At 39.0% G+C, this 23,561-nt stretch overlaps 1 protein-coding gene across 2 annotated transcripts in view; it reads right to left on the bottom strand.

Moving 5' to 3' along the window:
• Window positions 1-23,561, bottom strand: part of LOC113070255 (uncharacterized) — a 44,554-nt gene that overhangs the window by 853 nt on the left and 20,140 nt on the right. The window contains exons 2-3 of one of the 2 annotated variants that reach the window (XM_026243477.1): window positions 7,989-8,205; window positions 7,544-7,909 (exon numbers count right to left, since the gene is read on the bottom strand). In XM_026243477.1, coding sequence (XP_026099262.1) covers window positions 7,547-7,909; window positions 7,989-8,205 — 580 coding nt within the window. In that variant the 3' untranslated portion in view covers window positions 7,544-7,546. Of the gene's footprint in view, window positions 1-7,543; window positions 8,206-23,561 lie in introns of both variants that reach the window. The other variant, XR_003279891.1, reaches the window with a different exon arrangement.

Here is a 23,561-nt window from a genome sequence, read left to right as displayed (position 1 = left end):
TAGTGCGTCGATACTTCGACGCCGAGAGGCACATTTGGCGTCAGAAAAGTGATGCTAGGGGCGCTTGACCATGCTTCGGTCTTTGACGCCTTTGGAGTGAGAATGGGTTGTGCATCATCAACTTCATCTTTGCAGCGACACAGAAAACACCAGTTTATTACTAAACAATTAAATGTCTCCTTGCATATTTTTGAACCATGAGGCCATTCTGCATTGAGCCAGACCCACGGAATGAGCGAACAGAGTGTAATCTATGGAGAAATGCACTCTCCGCTCACAAGCTCTCCGGCTATGGGCCAATGATGCTATGATGAGCATTTACTACTTTTAAAAAATGGTCGGGTACAATATTATCTTTTCCTTTTTTCGCGGTCCGAGTTTGCGGTCGGGTTAGTTGAAAACGTCAGTCGGGTGCGGGTTATTAATACATTACCCGCGCATCACTGGTGCCTACACAAGTTTTGAGGTTTTAATGTGCAAAGTAGAAGTTACTAGCCCATTGCTTTGTGCTTTGATTATCAGACCACCAAAAGTTAACGTGTGTGTGTGTTTCTTTTTTTTCTTTTTTTATAAAAGGAGTTTTCAGATTTTCTATCCTATGTGGTCTCAAGTACTGACAAGTAGTTGATACTTGGTGATTTTAATATACATCGTTCTTGTCCTTCGAAACCTCTTATAAGAGATTTTATTCAACTCCTAGACGAAACACGTCACGAAACACATATTTGGTCCAACACACAAACTGGGTTACTCACTTGATATAGTTTTATAATCAGGCTTTGACATTAGTAATATATCTGTAAGTGATGCTGGGCTGCCTGATCACTGGCCTGTTTTGACAGTGTTTTTACCTGTCCTAGCCATTTCAAATCTTGTTTTTTTTTGCACAAAGTTCTGGAAAAGTGTGTAATAAATCAAATTTCCCCCTACTTAATTTATAACAACATTTTGGATCCTTTTCAGTCTGATTTCAGAGCCAAACACCGTACTGAATCTGCACTTTAAAATGTAGTAAATTACCACTTACTAGCCGCAGACACTGGCAGCTGTTCTATTCTGATATTATTAAACTGCAGTAGGTAACTTTTGTAAAAATATATTTTTTTACATATTTGTTAAACCTGTCATTATGTCCTGACAGTAGAATATGAGACAGATAATCTGTGAAAAAATCAAGCTCCTCTGGCTCCTCCCAGTGGTCCTATTGCCATTTGCAGAAAGCCATCCGCTCCCGGTAAGAAACAACCAATCAGAGTTGCGGTCCGTAACTTTGTTTGTGTTCAAAATGTAGAAAAATTTATATAATAAGTGAGTACACCGTGAATCCATTTTCCAAACCGCGTTTTTAGCTTGTCCTGAATCACTAGGTTGCACCTATAATAAGTGTTTATATTCAGACTATTTTAGATTTCAGATTTAGGGGGTACCGCGGCGGAGTAACCCAGTACCTTTGTGATTCTTCATAGACATAAACAGAGAGAAGTAGTTCCGGCTATGATGTTCTTCCGCAAGACGCAAGCAGTTCTGTTTATTAACCGCTAGGGCGTCAAAAGTTACCTACCGCAGCTTTAAGTGCGGCTTTTGATACAGTGGATCATCATATCCTGTTAAAGAGATTAAACCTTGAATTTGGCATTCATGATGTTGCATTAGATTAGTTTGCATCATATCTCACAAATAGGAGTTTTTCCGGGGTGCCCCAAGGCTCAATTCTGGGTCCAATCTTACTGTCTATATTTAATCCCTTTCCACGTAATCATATTTATGCCGATGATACTCTGCTCTATTTTCCTTTACAATCAGGTACTGAATCAATATCCTCTCTGCTAGTTTGTTTAGAGGACATTAAGGTTTGGATGTACATTCATTTCCTTCAACTAAATCAGAAAAAGACTGAAGTTATGTTGTTTGGCCCTTCACACGTTTTAAATAATCAAAGTTCTACCTTGGGCCCCCTTCAAAAAAAAACATTTGCGTTAAAAGTAAAAAATCTGTGAGTTACTCCTGACCTTGAGTTAAAATTTGACAAATCAATTCTGTAATTTGAGCCAGTTTTTTGCAGCTTAGGTGACTTCGCAAGCTTAAAAATATTCTGAGCTTTAGTGATTTTGGAGACCATTATTCATGAATTAATCTCAACCAGGTTGGACTATTGTAATGCATTATATGCTGGAATGAATCTTCACTCTCGCACTTGCAACTAGTACAGAACACTGTGGCTCTCACAGTGGTGTTAACTTCACTTCATTGGTTACCAATTCAGAGTTAATTTTAAGGTTTTAGTATTTGTATTTAAATCACTTAATTGTCTTGCCCCACTAATGTTTCAGATCTGTTCCATTCATACTCTCCTGAGAGACCACTTAGATCTTGCACCCAGATGTTATTAAATGTTCCAAAATCTTGACTTGAATCCAAAATTGACCGAGCTTTCTCAGTTCTTGGTCCAAATCTCTGAAATTCCCTACAATTGTTTATTAGATTATCACATACTCTCTTCACATTTAAATCTTCTTTTTTTCAGGTATATGCTTAATTTAATAATTTAGTTTTAATTTTAGTTTTATTTTGTTTCGTGGTCTTTTGTTTTAACTTTATTAATTTTTGTTCTGTTTTTTTTTTTTTTTTTTTTTTTTAAATTAGTATTTAAATAGGATTGTATGAGGATGTTTTTGTCTCGTATGTTGTGCACTTTAGTCAGCATTTGTTGTTTTAAAGGGTAATATAAATAAACTTGACCTTGTGTACTTGGGTAACAGTTTTCTAATGCTTTGTATCCATGGAGGTCTGGACAAACCTTTGCTTTCAGGGTGCCATGGGATGTGCTTAACTGCACATTGAAACAACATGTTCTCTATGCCCTCCTGCTCATTCCTGAAAAATCTCTCATCCTCCCTGTGAGTCTGCCCCATTCCTGACCAGTCAAGAGTTTGCTCCCTTCCACTTCAATCCTGAGTCCGATCCAAAAAAGTTATCCAGAATCCACTCCAGAAAGTTCTCCAGGGTCCACTTCAGTCCATGAACCCACTCCAGCATCCACTCCAGTGTGTTTTTATGTATGTTAGGCTCGTTTCCTCGTCTTTGAACAGTCTCACCTCACCTCAGTGTTCATAGCTGGTGGAGTTTGTTTGTGAAGTGTTGACTGTTCTATCAGCCGCAGGAGTTCATGACAATTGTTATTGTTGCAGTTTACAGTGCCAACAGACAACCCCGTCGACTTATTCATAATAGCCGGTGACTTAAACCAAACAAACTTAAAGACAGTTTTGCCAAAGTTCTACCAACATGTGAACTTTTCAACAATGGGAAAAAATACGCAGGACTTTGGTTACACAACAGAAAAGAATGCGTACAAGGCTCTACCACTTCTGAAACTCACCAAACCGGTTCAAAAACTCATCACAGTTTGGCCAGGTGATGCTACCTCAAAACTACAGGACTGCTTTCAGTGCACAAACTGGAACATGTTTAAAGAGGCAGCCACCTACAACAACCTCACAGACCTGCAGGAGTACACTAAAACTGTGAGTGCTTGTATCAAAAAGTGCTTTGATGATGTTACAGTCACCAAGACCATCACCACACATGCAAACCAAAAGCCGTGGATGACAGCAAAGGTCTGTGGGCTGCTAAAGACCAGAGATGAAGCATTCATATCAGGATATTAAGGAGCCCTCAAAACAGCAAGGGCCAATCTGTGCTGTGGGATCAAAAATATGTCATATGCTCAAAAAATAAATAAATAAATCACTTCACAGACCGTAGAGACACATGGAGCCTGTGGCAAGCCATTTAGACCATCGCAGACTACAAGCCCCCACCACAGGCCTGAGATAATGACACATCACTCCTGGATGGACTCAACTACCTTTTATTCACGGTTTGAAATGGAGAATGACACACCTTCACAAAAAGTGCCCATACCTCCCAAATGACCAGTTGATCTGTCTGTCTCCAGCCGATGTAAGGAAGGATTAACCCACACAAAGTTTTGGTTCCTGATGACATACCTGGCCGTGTACTGAAAGACATCATACCGGTACCAAAGAAATCACCTGTGTCCTGTTTAAACGACTACCGTCCCATAGCACTGACTCCAATCATGATGAAGTGCTTTGAGAGTTTAGTCATGTACAACCTAAAAACCAATCTCCCCAACACACTAGATCCACTCCAGTTTGCATATCGTCCAAACCGATCTACAGACGATGCAATTTCCTCCACCCTCCACCTGGCCCTTACCCATCTAGAGAATAAAGACTCCTATGTCAGAATGCTGTTCATCGACTTCAGATTTGCAACACAATAATCCCCCAACAGCTCATTAAGAAACTAAACCTACTGGGCCTTAACAGTTCCCTCTGTAATTGGATCCTGGACTTTCTAACTGGAATACCTCAGTCAGTCCGCGTCGGCCACAACACCTCGAGCACTACCACTCTGAGCACAGGTGCCCCACAAGCCTGTGTGCTCAGCCTGCTGCTCTTCACGCTGCTGACCCTCGACTGTACTGCCAAGTTCATCTCCAACCACATCATCATGTTTGCAGATGAAACAACTGATAGGTCTCATCAGCAACAGCTATGAAACGCACTACAGAGAGGAAGTGGCACAGCTGGCTGAATGGTGTGGCACTAACAACCTGCCCCTCAATTTGGAGAAGAAAAAGAAGATTGTGATGGACTTCAGGAGAAACTGACAAATGACAAACTTTGATGTTTATGAAAACTCACCCCATAAGAAACAGAAAAGTATTCTTGCAGATCCGAAGTTTGCACTGTGCGTCTGTTTGGCTCTAAATGTTACAGATTTTCCCCATTTCTCTGTCTTTATCCCCATCAAATGTTACTATCGATATAGCCTCTGATATCTTATGGTCCAACTCGTCTGACGCCAGTCCAATACATTCTTCCTCGTTGTCATCTTCGCTCAGTTGTAGATTAGGGATATTATACAGTTTTATTATGCCGCTCATCGTCACTCAGATCGTCTTCAGAATCAGTGAGTGCTTGTTTATAAGCATCCGGCTTGTCGAAGAAGTACTTCGAAACATATTCAGTGTAACGGCCAGGGGCGGACTGGCCATCTGTGTGATCTGGAGAATCACAGAACAGCCGGCCCACCACCCGCCACGCACGCAGTCATCACATCTTTCAGTGTGAAAAATTCTTTATCTAATTTTCACAAAATAAAATGATATAGCTTTTTTTTCCCTCTCCATCAGCGAATGATGATATTGAGAGAAAACGCGCCAGATGTCTGTTTGCTAAAGTAACAAACACTACTTTCATGCATATGATTATCAGATAAAACTTGTGCTCTTATTTCAAGGTTGTTGTCAATGCAGTGGCTATTTTAACAGTTTTCGTACATTCGGTTCATCAGCATTGTTAAAACACATTTATCATTCAATGGAACTATGCGTGTCCTTTTTAGACACTTACATTGCTGCTCCGTCCATGCAATAAATACGCAGCTGCTTAGGTAATGCCGTCAGTAAGATGCAGAGACCCATTGACAAACTACAGAAAAGTAAAACTACTTCACTTTAGTATTACTGGCCACGGGTCCTAAAGAGAGATCACACATCAGCTGCGTCAGAGACGAACAGAGCATGACCGCAACCCTGTGACAGTCTCAGGCGCTAATATTACTGTCCGAAATTGGCGATTCAAAAATCGTATTTCAAGATCGATTCATATGAATCGTCAGGGTTTGTAATTGATGCATCGAGGAAACAAGTGAATCGTTACACCCCTACTGTATAGTTTTGTAATCGATCTATGAGTATGTCATGATCTATGGCGTCAAATGCAGCACTAGATCAAGTAAAACTGGCAATGAGATGCATCCTTGATCTGACGCAAGAAGAAAGTCATTTGTAATTTTAAGGCGCATAATTCAGCAGACACAACATTTTCTAACATTTTTAGACATAAATGGAAGATTTTAATAATTTACCAGTTCACAAGGATCTAGTTGTGGATTCTTAATAAGAGGCTTAATAACCGCCAGCTTCAATGGTTTTTTGTCGAGTTAATAATATTGAGAAATGGTTCTTCGGCTACAGGTAACAACTCTTTCAGTAATTTAGTGGGTACAGGATCTAATAAACATGTTGTTGGTTTGGATACAGTGATAAGTTTATTTAGCTCTTCCTGTCCTATAGTTGTAAAGCACTGCAGTTTATCTTTGGGTGCGATGGATGAAACTGAAGTGTTAGACGCTGTAGAATCTACATTCGCTATTGTATTTCTAATGTTATCTATTTTATCAGTGAAGAAATTCATAAAGTCATTACTATTTAACGTTGGTGGAATATTTGAATCAGGTGGCGTCTGGTAATTTGTTAACTTAGCCACTGTGCTAAATAAAAACCTTGGATTGTTTTGGTTATTTTCAATGAGTTTGTGTATATGCTCTGCCCTAGCAGTTTTTAGAGCCTGTCTATAGCTGGACATACTGTTTTTCCATGCAATTCTAAAAACTTCTAAGTTAGTTTTTCTCCATTTGCGTTCAAGACTACGAGTTACTTTCTTGAGAGAGTGAGTATTACTGTTATACCATGGTACAGTACGTTTTTCTCTAACCTTTTTCAATTTGATCGGGGGAACAGCTTCTAATGTATTAGAGAAAATAGTGCCCATGTTGTCAGTAATTTCGTCTAATTCATGTGTATTTTTGGGTACAAATAGCAGTTGAGATAGATCAGGCAGGTTATTTGCCAATCTGTCTTTAGTGGCTGGAACAATAGTTCTGCCCAGATGGTAATGCTGAACCAGTTAATATCCGTTATACGCAGCATGCACAATGTATGGAAATGGTTGGTAACATCATTACTTTGAGGTACGATATCAATATCAGTAAGATTGATTCCATGCGATATAATTAAATCTATTGTATGATTAAAACAATGAGTGGGCCCGGGGACATTTTGCTTGACTCCAAAAGAGTTAATTAGGTCAGTAAACGTCCTAATGCATCATTTGTATTATCAACTTGAATATTAAAATCTGAGACAATTAGCGCTTTATCAACTGTTACCAAAAGGTCTGAGAGGAAATCTGCAAATTCTTCTAGGAATTCTTTGTACGACCCTGGTGGTCTATACACAGTAGCCAGAGCAAGAAATACAATCGATTTCTTTTGCATACCTGACAGTGTAACATTAAGCAGAAGTATTTTGAATGCGTTAAACCTGTATCCTGTTTTCTGGGTAAAATTGAGAATAGGTTTCAGTCAAGCAGAGTGCATCAAAACTATTATCCGTGATCATTTAATTTACAATAACTGCTCTGGGTGTGAGTGATCTAATGTTTATGAGACAAACTTAAAAAATTGTTTTTGTTCATTTATTAAAAAAAAAATTCTGGTTTAATCATGAAACGATTCTTTTCAAGATCCTACATTAAATTTATATTTTGACCCCACTATTCGTGAACAGACACAGTCTTCATAGACTTAACAGCACAAGTACTGTAATTCTATCATTTAGGCAGGTAGAACAAAAGTCATCATAGTAGTTATTTGAGAACTGGTTTACAAGTCATATGGAGCGAAGTCTTCTGGAGATGCTGTCTGATAGGAGTTCCGCTCCGACTCTGGTGAGATGCAGGCCATCAGCACGAAAAAGCCAAGGACACTCCCAGAAAAGATTCCAATTATTAACAAAGAGCAGTTTCTGTTCTTTACACCATGACAATAACCATTCATCTAAAGCAAAAAGTCTACTCAACCTTTCATGTCCTCGTCGACATGTGGGCAGTGGTCCTGACACGATGATCATTGCCTCGATCAGGCTCCTGAAGTCCCTCTTCAGTGTGTCCATCTGCCTCAGCATTGTGTCATTAACCCTGGCGTGAAGCATGACCACTCTTGGGCTCTCGTCAGCCGTCAGGATCGCAGGTATCTGCACAGAAACATAGAGAACACGTACAATAGGGAAACCGTGAGTGTGTTCGTTAACTTTCGGCTAGCATAGCATGGACTTGTTGGACGAAGGAGTCTCCTATGATCACAGCATCGGGTTCCGTCCCAGGGAGGGGAGTGAAGCACTTCTGGGTGGAGATCTCAAAGACTGGAGGGGGCGAAGTCGTCACCCAGGGCCTGGCTCGCGTTGTCCACTGTAGATGCGCCCAGGGTCCGTGGTTTCCCGGTGCTGGAGTGAAGGGCGTCTGGGAATATCGAGTCCTGGTTGCACCAGGCCTGGGCAAAGAAACACACAGAGTAGAAGTGGTGGGACTGTTAGCAACACACCTTATACTTATATTTGTGAGCATCAGCCCGGGAGGTTTCTTTGCTTTGTATGCAGACTTAAGAGAGCACGTCACCCACCCCCCATCCTCACCACATTTTACAGGGGGACTGTAGAGAGCATTCTGAGAACCTGCATCACTACCTGCTTTGGGAACTGCACCATCACAGATTTTAAGACCCTGCAGTGGGTCGTGAGGACAGCTGAAAAGATCATTGCAGTCCCCTCTATCACAGACATTTACACCACTCGCTGCTTTCAGAAATCCATCATGAATACTAGCTACCCAACACACCCCTATCACCAGCTCTTCACTCTTCTGCCATCTGGAAGAAGGTACAGAAGCATTCAGGCCATCACGGACAGATTGTGGGACAGTTTCTTCCCTCAACTCCATGTGAACTGACCTGACAACTACACTCATACATATAAACTCCTACTATAAATACCTGAATCACAAACACTTGAAACCCAACTGCATACAGTACATTGCACTTCCGCACATTTGGATAAATCTACCTCAATATTGTGAACTGTTCTATGTGTGTGTGTGTGTGTGTGTGTGTGTGTGTGTGTGTGTGTATATATATATATATAAACAAAAGTACAGACCAAAAGTTTGGAGTTTTCTTTATTTTCATGACTATGAAAATTGTAGATTCACACTGAAGGTATCAAAACTATGAATTAACACATGTGGAATTATATATGGAATTATATACATAACAAAAAAGTGTGAAACAACTGAAACTATGTCATATTCTAGGTTCTTCAAAGTAGCCACCTTTTGCTTTGATTACTGCTTTGCACACTCTTGGCATTCTCTTGATGAGCTTCAAGAGGTAGTCACCTGAAATGGTCTTCCAACAGTCTTGAAGGAGTTCCCCGAGAGATGCTTAGCACTTGTTGGCCCTTTTGCCTTCTGTCTGCGGTCCAGCTCACCCCTAAACCATCTCGATTGGGTTCAGGTCCGGTGACTGTGGAGGCCAGGTCATCTGGAGCAGCACCCCATCACTCTCCGTCTTGGTCAAATAGCCCTCGATGCCTTCAGTGTGACTCTACAATTTTCATAGTCATGAAAATAAGAAAACTCTATGAATGTGAAGGTGTGTCCAAACTTTTGGTCTGTACTGTATATATATATATATATATATATATATATATATATATATATACACACACACACACATATATAGGTGCTTCTCAATAAATTAGAGTGGCGAGGAAAAGTTCATTTATTTCAGTAATTCCACTCAAATAATGACACTCGTGTATTGAATAAATTCAATGCACACAGACTGAAGTAGTCTAAGTATTTGTTTCTTTTATTTGTGATGATTTTGGTTCACATTTAACAAAAACCCACCAATTCACGATCTCAACAAATTAGAATATGATGACATGCCAATCGGCTAATCAACTCAAAACCCCTGCAAAGGTTTTCTGAGCCTTCAAAGTGGTCTCTGACAATAATTGACGCAAGGAGAATTCACAACGAGTGATAGTCACAAAAATGAATTTCCAATAAGCTGGATGTTCACAGAGTGCTTTATCCAATCATGTCAACAGAAAGTTGAGTGGAACGAAAAAGTGTGGAAGAAAAAGATGCACAACCAACTGAGAGAACCATTGTAAAGCCTTATGAGGATTGTAAAGCAAACTGGATTCAAGAATTCAAGACTTCAAGACAGTCAAGACATCAAGAGCCACCACACACAGAAGTGTCAAGGAATTTGGCTACAGTTGTTGTATTCCTCTTGTTAAGCCACTCCTGTACCACAGACAATTTCAGAGGTATCTTACCTGGGCTAAGGAGAACAAGAAATTAACTGTTGCGATTGGTCCAAAGTCCATTTTTCAGATGAGAGCAAGTTTTGTATTTCATTTGGAAACCAAGGTCCTAGAGTCTGGAGAAAGGGTGGAGAAGCTCATAGTACAGTGTTAATTTTCCACAGTCTGTGATGATTTGGGGTGCAATGTCATCTGCCGGTGTTGGTCCACTGTGTTTTTTTTTTAAACCAAAGTCACTGAATCCGTTTACCAAGAAATCTTGGAGCACTTCATGCTTCCTTCTGCTGATCAGCTTTTTGAATATGCTGATTTCATTTTCCAGCAGGATTTGGCACCTACCCACACTGCCAAAAGCACCAAAAGTAGGTTAAATGAACATTATGTTGATGTGCTTGACTGGCCAGCAAACTTACCAGACCTGAACCCCATAGAGAATCTATGGGCTATTGTCAAGAGGAAGATGAAAAACAAGAGACCAAACAATGCAGATTAGCTGAAGGCCACTGTCAACCTGAAACTGAAACCTGGGCTTCCAAACCACCTCAGCAGTGCCACAAACTGATCACTTCCAAGCCACGCTGAATTGAGACAGTAATTACAGCAAAAGGAGCCCCTACCAAGTATTGAGGACTGTATATATACAGTAAATTAACATACTTTCCAGAAGGCCAACAATTCACTAAATGTTTTTTTTTTATTTTTTATTTTTTATTGGTTTTATTTAGTATTTTAATTTGTTGAGATGGTAAATTGGTGGGTTTTAGTTAAATGTGAGACAAAATCATCACGATTAAAAGAACCAAGGACAAAATACTTCAGTCTATGGGCACTGAATTTATTTAATACATGATTTTCACAATTTGAGTTGAATTACTGGAATAAATGAACTTTTCCTTGACATTATAATTTATATATATATATCTTCCTCTTTATGAAGCACCATATGTTTTCTGTGGGTGAAAGATCTGGACTGCAGGCTGGCCATTTCAGTACCCGGATCCTTCTTCTACGCAGCCATGATGTTGTAATCGATGCAGTATGTGGTCTGGTATTGTCATGTTGGAAAATATAAGGTCTTCCCTGAAAGAGACGACGTCTGGATGGGAGCATATGTTGTTCTTGAACTTGGATATACCTTTCAGCATGGATGGTACCTTTCCAGATGTGTATGCTGCCCATGCCACACACACTCATGCAATCCATACCATCAGAGATGCAGGCTTCTGAACGGAGCGCTGATAACAAATTGATTGTTCACAAATATAACAGATTCTCTGAATCTTTGGATATTATTATGCACTATAGATGATGATAACTTCAAACTCTTTGCAATTTTTTCTGAGAATCTCCTTTCTGATATTGCTCCAGTATTTTTCGTCACATCATTGGGGGAATTGGTGATCCTCTGCCCATCTTTACTTCTGAGAGACTCTTTTTTATACCCTATCACGTTGCCAATTGACCTAATAAGTTAAAAATTGGTCCTTATCTGTACATTTAAATTTTCCAGCCTCTTATTGCAACATGTCCAAACTTTTTTGGGATGTGTAGCTCTCATGAAATCCAATGTGAGCCAATATTTGCGTTAGCAGGCATTCAGCACTAATGAACCCGCTGAGAGCAGCCTCATCTCGACCAAATCTCCTGGAATTTACTGTTGGCTCTAATGTCTATGTAGTGGTTAAACATGAGATATAATTCATTTTGGGTCATTCTAACGGGCAGTCTTTTGTTTTATTGTTCTATTATTTGTTCCAGAGCAAATAGTTCTTTATATTATATTCTTATGTAACTTTAATGCTGTATTTCAGAGTGTTGACTTTGTACTTTTGACTGAATTGTCTAGCAACTTTTATGATGGCTGTTGTTGTTTATTATTCAATAAATACTATTTTATATTCACAGTAGTATTGGGAAACAGTATGTGTGTGTGTGTGTGTGTGTATGAGAGTGTTCTTGATTGGGATTTTTGAGACATAATTCTGTCATTGGTGGCGACAAAAGACTGTTTTAGTAAAGACTTAACTGAAACAGATGGTATTTTAACTTTTAATAACAGCTTGTAAGATGTAGTTAAAAAATGCACCGATCAGCGCTGTCATCGGAATCACCCATTACAGATGAAAGGACATTAAAAAAATATACGTTCTTAAGCAGACGTTCAAACTAATGTTTCATTGTAAATATGAGATTGAGCTAAAGAATGAAAGCTGTATCAGATGCAGGTAATCACACTTTCAGTCCATCTCTCTCTCTCTCTCTCTCTTTCTCATAATACTCTACGTACAGTGAGTTTTTAATGCAGTGATACAAAAAGCTTTCAACGAAGCAACTCAATGTTCCCTCGTTACTAGTTCTAAAGTGATCTTTTCGAATAAGTAACAGATCTTGAGGTCAGCTGTTAAACTGTCAAACTGAGATTTAATCTCTGGCGGAAGGAAGTAGCTCTGCACAAAACGGTTTTTAAAGACACTCCCTTGTTTTTTTTTCTTATATATTTACACATTTGTGCCATCGAACTGTATAAAGACAATATCACACTCGTAAATGTGAGATATGGCTGTAAATCAGCACTCTGTGATTACCTACAGCACTCGGCCTGTGAATCACATCCGGGACAATATACAGCCATATCTCACGTTTAGGAATGTGAAATTGCTCATATCTATACATATATAAATATATATTTGTATGTGTTGTAGCTGTAGCATTTGGGAAAATGTCTGCTTGTAAGTGTCCCGAGTTGAACTGAAGACACAAACATATTACGGCGACACAGTGACTCATTTCAGTAAACACTGAGGGTGTACTCACACTAGGCGTTTTGAAACACGCCCAAGCGTGTTTGACCCCCAAAGCGCAGTTTGTTTGACTAGTGTGAGCGCTCCGATCCACGTTCGGGCGCGGTTCGTTTAGCCGGCCCTGGCCCGATTGGAAGAGGTGGGCCAGGGCAAGGTTCGGTTTGGGCTCTGGCACGGTTCAAGGCAAACGTGCCTAGTGTGAGTACACCCTGACAATCCATACTGGACCCAGCACAATAGAACATATAAAGATGCCTTTTTAACATTAAATGTTACAATAATTTACTTTTATAGATCTTCATCTGCACCCTTTCCACATTTTATTGTGTTTGGTGGGTTTCAAAGCAACATCATATCACTCTATCAGTACTGCAACTATGAAACCCCCAGCGATCGGGGTGGCATGTTGTGACGTAGCTATTTCTTCAAGCTCCGTCTCTTGTTCTGAGAAACTGGGTTAAAGAGATATATGTCCTGACTTGACCAGGGTTTTACAGGCGGGCCGTTGTTGATGAGTAACAGGCAATAACCAGAACAATCGGCTGCTCTGTTGTTTGTACATAGACACTATTGAGCCTGCCTGTCTCAAACACATATTCAGCTATGCATTTATCCTTCTCTATACTTTACTTGGATGGAACAGCCAGCTGAAAATCAGTGTCCTTAGCTGAACCTTCCAGGCTTGTGGCAATTTCACCTACTGTACTAGAGTGCTAAGAAGACTGAACATGCCCACACATGTTAGTTGCAGTGTTTTCAAGTCATTCTGTTTACCCAGACTTCATGTGCTTTTGAATGCAGAAAATAATAGCTCTCCCTTTAATCACGCAACTGGGATTGTTAAAAACTGTATGCAGTGGCATATCACACAATTGTGGGTTTGTGTGTGTGTGTGTGGGGGGGGGGGGGGGGGGGGGTATTACATTGCAATATTTGAAATATTTTTGATTTAAACCATTAAGTCTGGTTTTAAGCAATGTGCAACGTCTTAACCTAAGTCGATTAGGCCTATACAAAGTGAAAAAAAAATGACAAACTGATGATGCTTCCACTATTCAACAGACTGTTTAAAAATAAACCACCAATTTATAGTTTTGCTGCATATGCTACAGAACAACAAATTCAAACATGTATAAAGGGCTGTCAACAAGGTCAACATAAATTGCTGTCAACATGTTCCCTCCTGACTGCTTTCTCCACTCGCTACCGAGCTCTGCCTGGATCTGGTTTTCCCGTTTTGCTAAGCGGTGCCAGCCAGAGTTATTTTCTGTTCATTGCCAGTTCATTCTAGGGCTATGAGATGAATAGAAATCATCATAAAATCATGATATGAGCGTGTGCTCATTTCTAAATTGCTTTATAGCACAATTTTCCGTGGCCCTGACCTCCAACAGTGTGCTTTCTTATCCAATTAGAATGCAACACGCCTAGCGCGAGAAGAGAACAAACCAGGCATATACCTAACTCCAGGATCACACACTGTTTGTGATGTGTCTTTTTTCAGAGTCCATGTTAATGGATCAGAGCATTCACACTGCACGCGGTAAAAGGCTAAAAATAAACAGTGGTGTCAAAAGTATTAGCATTCATTACTCAAGTAGAAGTATAGATACTAGGGTTTAAAAAGACTTTTGTAGAAGTTGAAGTATCAACTCAAGCTTTTTACTCAAGTAAAAGTGTAAAAGTACTGGTTTAAAAAACTACTTAAAGTATAAAAGTAAAAGTAATGTAAGGGAAAAAAAATGCCATTAAGAACAAAAGCTTGGGCCGTGCCACAAGGGCCTATTGTGCACTACCCCACCTCCTCAAAAAAAATTTTTCTAAAGGCCATAATGACTATAATGTTATATTAAAATGTTCATGTTGAAAAATTTGGGAGGCACTAGGCTACCTGTTTCAGCCACATATATGCCCATTGAAAATGAACTCATTTTAGTACAATGCAAATACATTAAAGAGCTAGAGATATGATGACTAGTTGCCAATAAGTATTGTTATGGTGCAAAAAGTCAAACTTCAGAGGCATGTCATCAATAACCTTGAATGGAATGTAAATGTACATCCAAGCTTAGCTGCAGGACTCTGTGAGGGCAATGGACAAGAACATTGGTGCAGGCTAAAAACAATTACTCTTGTGTGGTTGACTATTTACAATAAACATTATAGTGCTGTCAAAATGAATGATTAATCTAAGTGATTATTCAAAAACTAAAAATGAAAAATAACTCATAATCCTGATACCTTCTTGATTGATAGCTTCTTGTATTCGGTACATACGTCTGCTATGTCCAGTGTTCGGAGGGTAACGAGTTACAAAGTTGATATAGAGCTTCACAGTCCCACCCACAGCCCGAGAGAGCTCTGGTGCCGGAAGTAAATTTCCCATTCATTTCTCCCATTCACTTTCGGAAAAATCTGTATCTAAAGAGTTTTAGAGCATGTGTTAGGATAACCAGCTACGGCTGAACTCATAAGCATATAACATATCATTTCAAGTGAAAAAATTAAGACAAAATCCAAAAAAAGTCAAAGGTACAAGACTGTGTATGTATTTTCATTTCGAGCGCAGGAACTACTCATCCCATAAACCACCGCGCCCCATTGAATTCGACTGAAGCCACAACTGCGAACGAGGCAACGAGCCTTTTGAGCGACATCCAAATCTGATGACGGCCGCTCGCGCGAACTTTTTCCTCCAGTGAATTTTATTTTATATAGTGAATGTGCAGTAATAGCAGTTCTTTCAGTATTAATCGTGTAAATAAATAGTGTTTTATATATGTATTGTGTATTGATTTTTATTTTATCATCGTGTATTTTATATTGTGTGCGTGTGTGAAAGTGGTTAACGATAACGTCAGCAATGGTGCAGTGCTTTGTATCTGACTGCAATCACTGCTCAGTTGTCAACACATGTCTTTGCCATTACACAAATGTTCAGTAAATGCACAAAAAGGTATGTGTAGGCTAAATATTGTTTTGACAGTGGCATTATAAAATGCTTGATATGACTAATTTCATATGGAGGCTACAGTAGCCTAGCTAAAGTGGACGATAATGCTAACTAAAGTTACCAACCTCCCTGCAAAACTCTCAATGGCAGCCAAGGAGATCATGATTGCACTGATAAGTCTACCGTGCAAAAACGCAATACAGGTTTTTATTTTATTTTATTTTTTTATTAATGATCTTCAGTCTTCACGGACCTTCGAGGGGTTTAACCAGACGGTTATACGAGCTCCACCAATCAGATGCATCACTGTGGGATTGTGGGATTGTTCAGGATTGTGGGTAATGAAGTCCTTAGCCAAGACATAGCGAATAAAAGGCATTTAGATCAAAACAAGGTTAGTGCCCCCATGATCTTTTTACGTTTATATGAGCATATACTGTTGCTTAGTACAGCCGTAGCTGGTTTTAAGTCTACCATGTATGGTTACGTTTTAATGGCTTATACCCCAAATGTCAATGCAGAAATTGCATTGAATTTTTAGTTCCGGCACCAGCTGTGGGTGGGACTGTGATGCTCTATAGCCTAGATATCACAACATTGTCATTTGCGTCATTAATCGCAAACGATAATTTATTAAAACGTCTCACTACCCAACTACCTACAGTAGCTTAATTTGTGGAGGACGAAGAGAAAGCACCCATTTGGCAAATGAGCCAGTAGTGAGAAATAAATAATAACTTTTAAGTAGGGTCCAGTGCCTTTTCGATACTTTTAAAATGGTACTGGCGCCTCAACGTGCCTGAACCGATACTTAAAAAAAAAAAAAAAAAAGAACCATAAAAAAAACTATGGATAACATTAAAGAACATTACAAATATTTAAAATAAATCCATAGCTTTCACCTTGGATGCTCTCATTTCCCAAGTTGTGCTTCCCTTAATCTAAGGCTAATAAATGTATTTCACAATCTGGGTCATTATTTAATACAAAAGTACACAAAATGTTTCTACTGTATGTCTGTCACTCACTCTGATATTTAGTTAAGATGAGCGCTGTCTGTCACTGTCTTAAATCAGTTCTGTGAATGACTGTATGCTCATTCTTTATAAAGTAGCAACAATCTCGTTTTTAAAATACAGTACTGTGCAAAAGTCTTATGGAAAAGAAAGAATAGTGTTTTCACCCCAAAAAAGGGTTTTAAGCCAGTTATTTATATCTTTTGCTGCAATGTGTCAGTAGGACAGTAGTTTGCCATTAATTTTAATAATAATCTAGTGCGATTTTGAATGCACAAGCAGTTTGACGATGGCAAAATGAATGTTTGGAATTGTAAACTGATATTTTATACTGACAGTGACACTCTACAGCAAAATATATAAATGACTGGCCGAACACCATTCTTTTAAGTGAAAATACTGCCTAAGACTTTTGCACAGTAGTGTATGTACGTATGATTAAATGAAGTATATTTAAATAAGTGTAAGGAAACAGCTGTTTCGTGATTAGCGGTGACAAGCGAAAACTTTACACTAGATGAGAAACCGACTGATCGTGACCTTTTGTAAACTGTATTTATGACAAAGAACTTCACAGATACAGATATTCTAACAATCTATCGGTAAACACACACCTTGTGTCCTCTGTTTCTGTTTGAGCTCGCGCTGCTCCACCATGGTCGGCGGATTGAAGAGCGCGCTGAAAGACGGGAGGAGACCGGACTGACGCCGGTTTCATTTGAAATTTAAGCGGACTGACTCTGAGGCGATCGGATACTACTGGTTCCAACCTATACTTTTAAGAAATATATTTTTTGATAAACGAACCCAAAACTGTCTATGCAGTGTGATGTCACTTGTGTCATGTGCAGGTGTGATGGATCGCGTATGGACCAATAGGGTGTCGGAATGGTATATGCACTGTTAGCAATTGATGTAATTTTTACAATAAATTTTACAACAACGCACTGTATTCATGTTTTTGTTGTAAATGCAAGTGCATTATGGGAAATTAACGGACAGTCCTGTAAAATTATTGTAACTACACTGTAGAAGCATTTTTTTACAGCAACCGCATAGCATTGTGGGATCGCTGCTGTTTGAATTTTGAAATTACGCGGCCAACGGACGGTACTTTTTGGAAGAAAGAACATGTCTCAGATATGTAACATAAAATTTGTTTTATAAGTCTTTATATATTAATACTGGTGATCTGAGTGAGTGCTGATTGTTTCATTTGGTATAATTCAGTGGAATAGGGTGAAGTTAGTTAAAATCGCGTCTTCATACTCGATCCAGATTTACATCGCAAGAACTTTACCCAGAAACTATGGACTTTGAGCTGGAACTCGGTGTGCTTCCACCGCAGCTACCATGATCTTAATAAAGTTCTGGGTAAAAAAAATGCCCCTCAGAAAGTCCCTGCTCGCGAGGTACTTGTTCAAAGGTAACGTTACTGAACTTTCGGGAGTGGCAATGCAGCATTGTAATTTCAACCACCATTTCTTTTGATAATTTTTAAAATATAACTGACATCGTGTCATGAAAGGTATAACGTTAGTGTTTTAACTATTTCAGGCGAGAATGTAGTTGTTTAAAACTCAAATATGCGGTTTATTTATAAAGACTGCGTCTATTAAAAAATGTGTTTCGCTGATGTCGGAGACGGTCAACTCCACGCGATCAGCGGGAGCTCAGGGATCATTAATCCGTCGGGAGCACTCTCAACTCGGGTAGACATCTGACATTTGCCGCTGGCTGTGATGTCTCTTTAGTGGTAAAGCATAAAATATAATTCGTTTTGGGTGAACCGAACAGGTAATCTTTGGTCTTTATTCAGTTAATCTTTTAATATGTTAAAATGAAAATAGGAGACAATAGGCTACTGTTTGGTATAATATTTTGTTTTATATAATGAAGGCCTAACGTTACACATTTCCCTGAACTTTATTTCTGCGGCTATTAATATGTTTAACGAATGAAAATGAGAACGAAAGGAGGCAGTGGTGTTTGATATCATATTTCGTCTTATTGAAATGAGGGGGGGTCGGTGGAAACGCGTCATAACTGTACCACGGTCATGAACGGTCAAGGCAGAAGGAAAAGACTGAGCGGGAACAGCTGTAGACCGTCCGCAGGATCAGCTGCACACTGGCTGCTAGATGGAACATATGTTTGCTTGCTTTAAGCCCTGTTAATAATTGTCATATGGTTATATGTCAAAGAAGAAAGGAAAGGCTGTAATTCAACATAATCCTATTGCATCCTTAAAATGCCTAGTCTAAATTAGGAAAAACCATACCATAACTTATTCTCCCACCTGATAAAATTGGTACTTTTGCCCATCCTGCCAATACTGCCACTCATGCGTGTGTAGTGAAGGGTTCTAGTGCTCTTTTAGTTATCATATTGTGTATGCATTTCAGGAGAGGCACTAAGTGCAGACAAATGGATGATGTCTTTGGAAGGGACAACTGTGATGGGGCCCCACAACAACCTTCTGAATGGAGTGCAGCGACCTTCACTGTCTACATGTTTAACTAACAGTATCCTAAAGAGGCCTCAAACACTAAAGGTATGTTTAAACTGTTTGCACACTTATAAAGAAAATAGACTCTACGATATACTCTATGCATTGATGTCAAAAGACAGGTTTCCATCCAATTCCTTTGCACCTTTTAAGCGCATTCGTAGAAATTTGGCAAAGAAACCCTATAACTGGAGAGCATTTCCATCAGCTCTGTTATGTAAATTAGAAATGGACAGGAGAGTAGTCATGAAACGCTGTGGGATCAAAACTTAAGGGGCAACTTAAAACAGCCGATAGAGTTGCAACAAATGTGCATTTATGTTGCATTTATTAACAAGTCAATCCACATAAAAAGTTTTATTCACATTAGAATATTTTGTGAATTTGAACCGTTTCCATTCAGGATTTTTTTGTTTGTTTTCAAAATGTTAAAATGTGCATTAAAAAGCTGGATGGAGACAAAGCTATTGCTATTAAGTGTCTAACATAGAGTTGGTATTGCCCTGCAAGACATTTATGTAAACACAGAGAAGTCTGACAGACAGCAGTTTAACATTACAATTTTCATTAAGTCAATTTTGGGGGTTAAAGTCATTAGATGTGATTTTACTTTTTCCTTTCTCTTTGGAGTGTTACAAGCTCTTGGTGAATGAAGAAGATCTGTATAGGGTGGCCATATGCGCCGTTCATACGGGACACGTCCCCGCCAGGATTTTAATATTGCCTAAAACATCCAGGTCGATCGAGAGCTAAAGAGAGCAGAACAGACAGCTCCTTAAGCTTTTGAAATTGCTCTCATGTGTTTGTTCGTTCGTTTAAATTGAAGCGTCACTCTTAAACGCTGTTTCTTTAAAAAGGGAAACTACTTTGTTTGGACTTCCAAAAGAGAACACGACTAGAAATCATGTTTATATCACATTTATAATGGGTTTGACATTATAATGAAATAAACATTATAATTAAATGTTTGTCTCGTTGCTTCGGCCGGACAGGGCACAGTATGTTAAGTGGCATAACATTTCAGTCACATGATAGATAGATTGGATAGCTGGTCAATCAGAGCACACTTTGCTTTTCAGAACGATGAACTTTGTAAAAATCAACACGTTTCAGAAGGCGAGGAGAGGAGTACCTGTAGAGGAGAAACAATAATGTGTTTTTTTAACCTTAAACCGCTTAAACATTTCATTACACCAAATACACAAAATAATGTTCTTTTTAGCAACGTCATATGACCCATTTTGCAGACACTTTTGTCCAAAGCGACATTCAATTTACAGTGCATACAGTGACATTATATATTTAAGAAAAACAATGTAAAAGCCAATGTAATTCTAAATGTTATGTTGTTAAATGTGTTGATGTTAAATAAATACATCAACGTCATTTTTTTTCTACAAGCAAGTTTACTTTTTATGTTTTTTTTTTTTACACAGTATTTATCATTACCTGATATGAAAACTTGTTTTTACTCTCTCTGTTTTCAGAGCTTTTTGTGGAATCAATTCCAAGATGTCAGCAAAGCAGAGAAGAGACGGAGGATCAACGCACCTGTCTGCACCCTATTAAGAAGACTCCTGGGTTTTGAGTTGATGGGCTAGTATTGATGCCCACCCACACCCCACAGCTTCCCCAGTTCAAGACTGGTTGGGACCTTTTGTTATTTATTACCATGTTCCCCCTGATGATAGACTGTCTGGAAGTGAGCTCGATTCTTCAGTGAAACTGTAATTTTGTTTGTATGAAAAAAAAAGATAAAATACATTTGTAATATGTGATGTTGCATAGTGTGTTAATAATAAAAAATAATAAAAAGTTGCCATTGTTTTGGTTTTAATTTTGGAAGATGGAAAATTGCAGTATTTTATTATATTTAGAAATTACATTATTGTAATTGTCTCCTGTAAAATTACAGGAAATTCCTGGCAACTGAGTTGCAGTAAATATACAGTAAATTTAAATAAATTACAGCATTTTACTGTAATAATGCTACTTTAATCACAGTAGCACTGCTGTAAAAATACAGGACTCTATTGTATTAAAAAAACAATATATTACCTGTATATTACTTGCTGTAAATTCACGGCAATTAGTTGCCAGGAATTTCCTGTAAAATTACAATAAATTTTTAACAGTGTGTGTATACTTCTCATCCAACCACAATCAAATTCACTCCATCCTGATCGCGCGATTTATCTGGATAGGGTTTTTTTCTTTCTCTCTCTCTCTGAACGATAACAATCCGGTTTGAAGTAACGAAGCTATTTTTTTTAAATGTAAGGAGTAGAAAGTAGAGATACTTGCGTGAAAATGTAAGGAGTAGAAGTAAAAAGTCGGCTGAAAAATAATTACTCAAGTAAAGTATAGATACCCCAAATTTCTACTTAAGTACAGTAACGAAGTATTTGTACTTCGTTACTTGACACCTCTGGAAATAAAAACGTGCAAAAATAATTAATATCTAGCACATAAGCATAGAGAGTGTTGTGAGTTCACAGGACGCAGTTTAAATGAGAGGAGACACGTGTCTCCTTAAGTGCGCACACTCTCTCCGGGTCAGTGTTGCCAACTTCTTTCAATAGAAAGTAGCTAAACCCTGCCTGAAAAGTCGCTAAATGTCACTAAATGACGTCATATGCTAATTAGCATATTCATGACGTAAGTGCGTCATATTATTTTGCCCTTTCTATGCTCATGTACTGCGTTTTAAGGCAGCCAAAATTCTCAATAAAAGTTTTTTGTTATTATATTTTAATCTTTATGTTGTCCGACAACGGAATTAATATTATAATGACTGAAACGCGGTCCATTAAGAACACATAACCAGCTCTCAAAGATGTTAATCTCTGCACTATCCAATTCACGACATTGTCTAATGAAATCACATACACATAAGATTAAGATAATGATTGTACTGTGATCTCGGCTATACTTTTATGTAAAATAGCGTTAGAGGCAACAGAATATATTTTTTAACTGAAAGTGCTGCTCCTCTCTGCTCACTGAACATAGCAGAAGCAGAGAGAGAGGCGTGTGCGCACGCTGGGAAGGAGGGAGGGAGGGAGAGAGAGAGAGAGAGAGAGAGAGAGAGAGAGAGAGCTCGTGCGGCAGTACCGGAGAGTCTCGGAGACTAAATAAGGTCTGTCAAAAAAAGTCGCCAGATTTGTCGCTAGTCGCTTTTTTGGAAAAAAGTCGCTATGGGGGTCTGAAAAGTCGCTAAATCTAGTGACAAAGTCGCTAAGTTGGCAACACTGCTCCGGGTGAGATCAGCATGTATCTGAGCAAGCACGTCTGTCTTTTTTTTTTTCATCCATATCGCACAGTCTTAGTTCATTCAATGAATACAGTTAAAAAATCTAGCTTCTGAGTGCTAAGTTATTAACCCAACAATAGCGGGGTCAGAAATTTTTTTTTCAGTGGGTCGCGCAAACACATGTGTTTGGTTGTGTGGGCCGCGAGTTGAAAAAAGGTTGGGAACCACTGGTTTAGATAATAAGGCAAGACTATTCCAACTTTACTTAGCATGTAAAGCACACCGTCAGACTGTAGCCCCAGCTCCTCCTAGTGGGGGACAAGTCATAATTCTACCTACACTAGCTCCATCTCATTTCACTCAAAAAAGTAATCTTTCTTCTTGTCTCTGTGTTCACAAATATATCAAACTTCCCATTCACATAAACCCTTTCACCCAACCATCCATTCCTCTACCCTTCCTTCAGCCATATACTGTAATACGGCTCATGTTCCTTCTTTTATTCCTGCTACTATTCCTCTAGTCCATAAACCCCATCCAGCACCCCAAGACACTTTACTTCACGCTGGGCAATCTGGATTTTCTCAACTTCCAATTCTGTTTCTATCTGGCCTGTCCTTTGTCCCCTCCCTCCCCCAACATCCATACATCATAACATCTAGCAACACCCCCTTTTCTCTAACCACAGCCGTTCCACCCCAGCTTCAGCAGCTCATCGTCCTTCTCCTGTCTCCGCAACTCTACGTTCACAGATCTTAACCGGTAATTGCATAGATTTAGCTCAGCTTCTTCAGCCATCTCTCACCTCCATCAGCCAGCCTAGAGAACTGCAAACTATCCTAGGTTCCATGCAGCTCAGCCATCCTATTCCCTCACGTTCCAAACATTTCACTCCTATTGAGTTTGATCTTGCTTTCTCTGTTTTCCATGATATAATGTGTATATCCAGATTGTAGACCTGAACTCAATGACTACCTCTGAATC

Source organism: Carassius auratus, unplaced genomic scaffold (assembly GCF_003368295.1).
Source record: "Carassius auratus strain Wakin unplaced genomic scaffold, ASM336829v1 scaf_tig00003633, whole genome shotgun sequence".
NCBI lineage: Eukaryota > Metazoa > Chordata > Actinopteri > Cypriniformes > Cyprinidae > Carassius > Carassius auratus.
The sequence above is the reverse complement of the archived record's forward strand: the minus strand, read 5'-3'. Positions and strand labels throughout refer to the sequence as shown.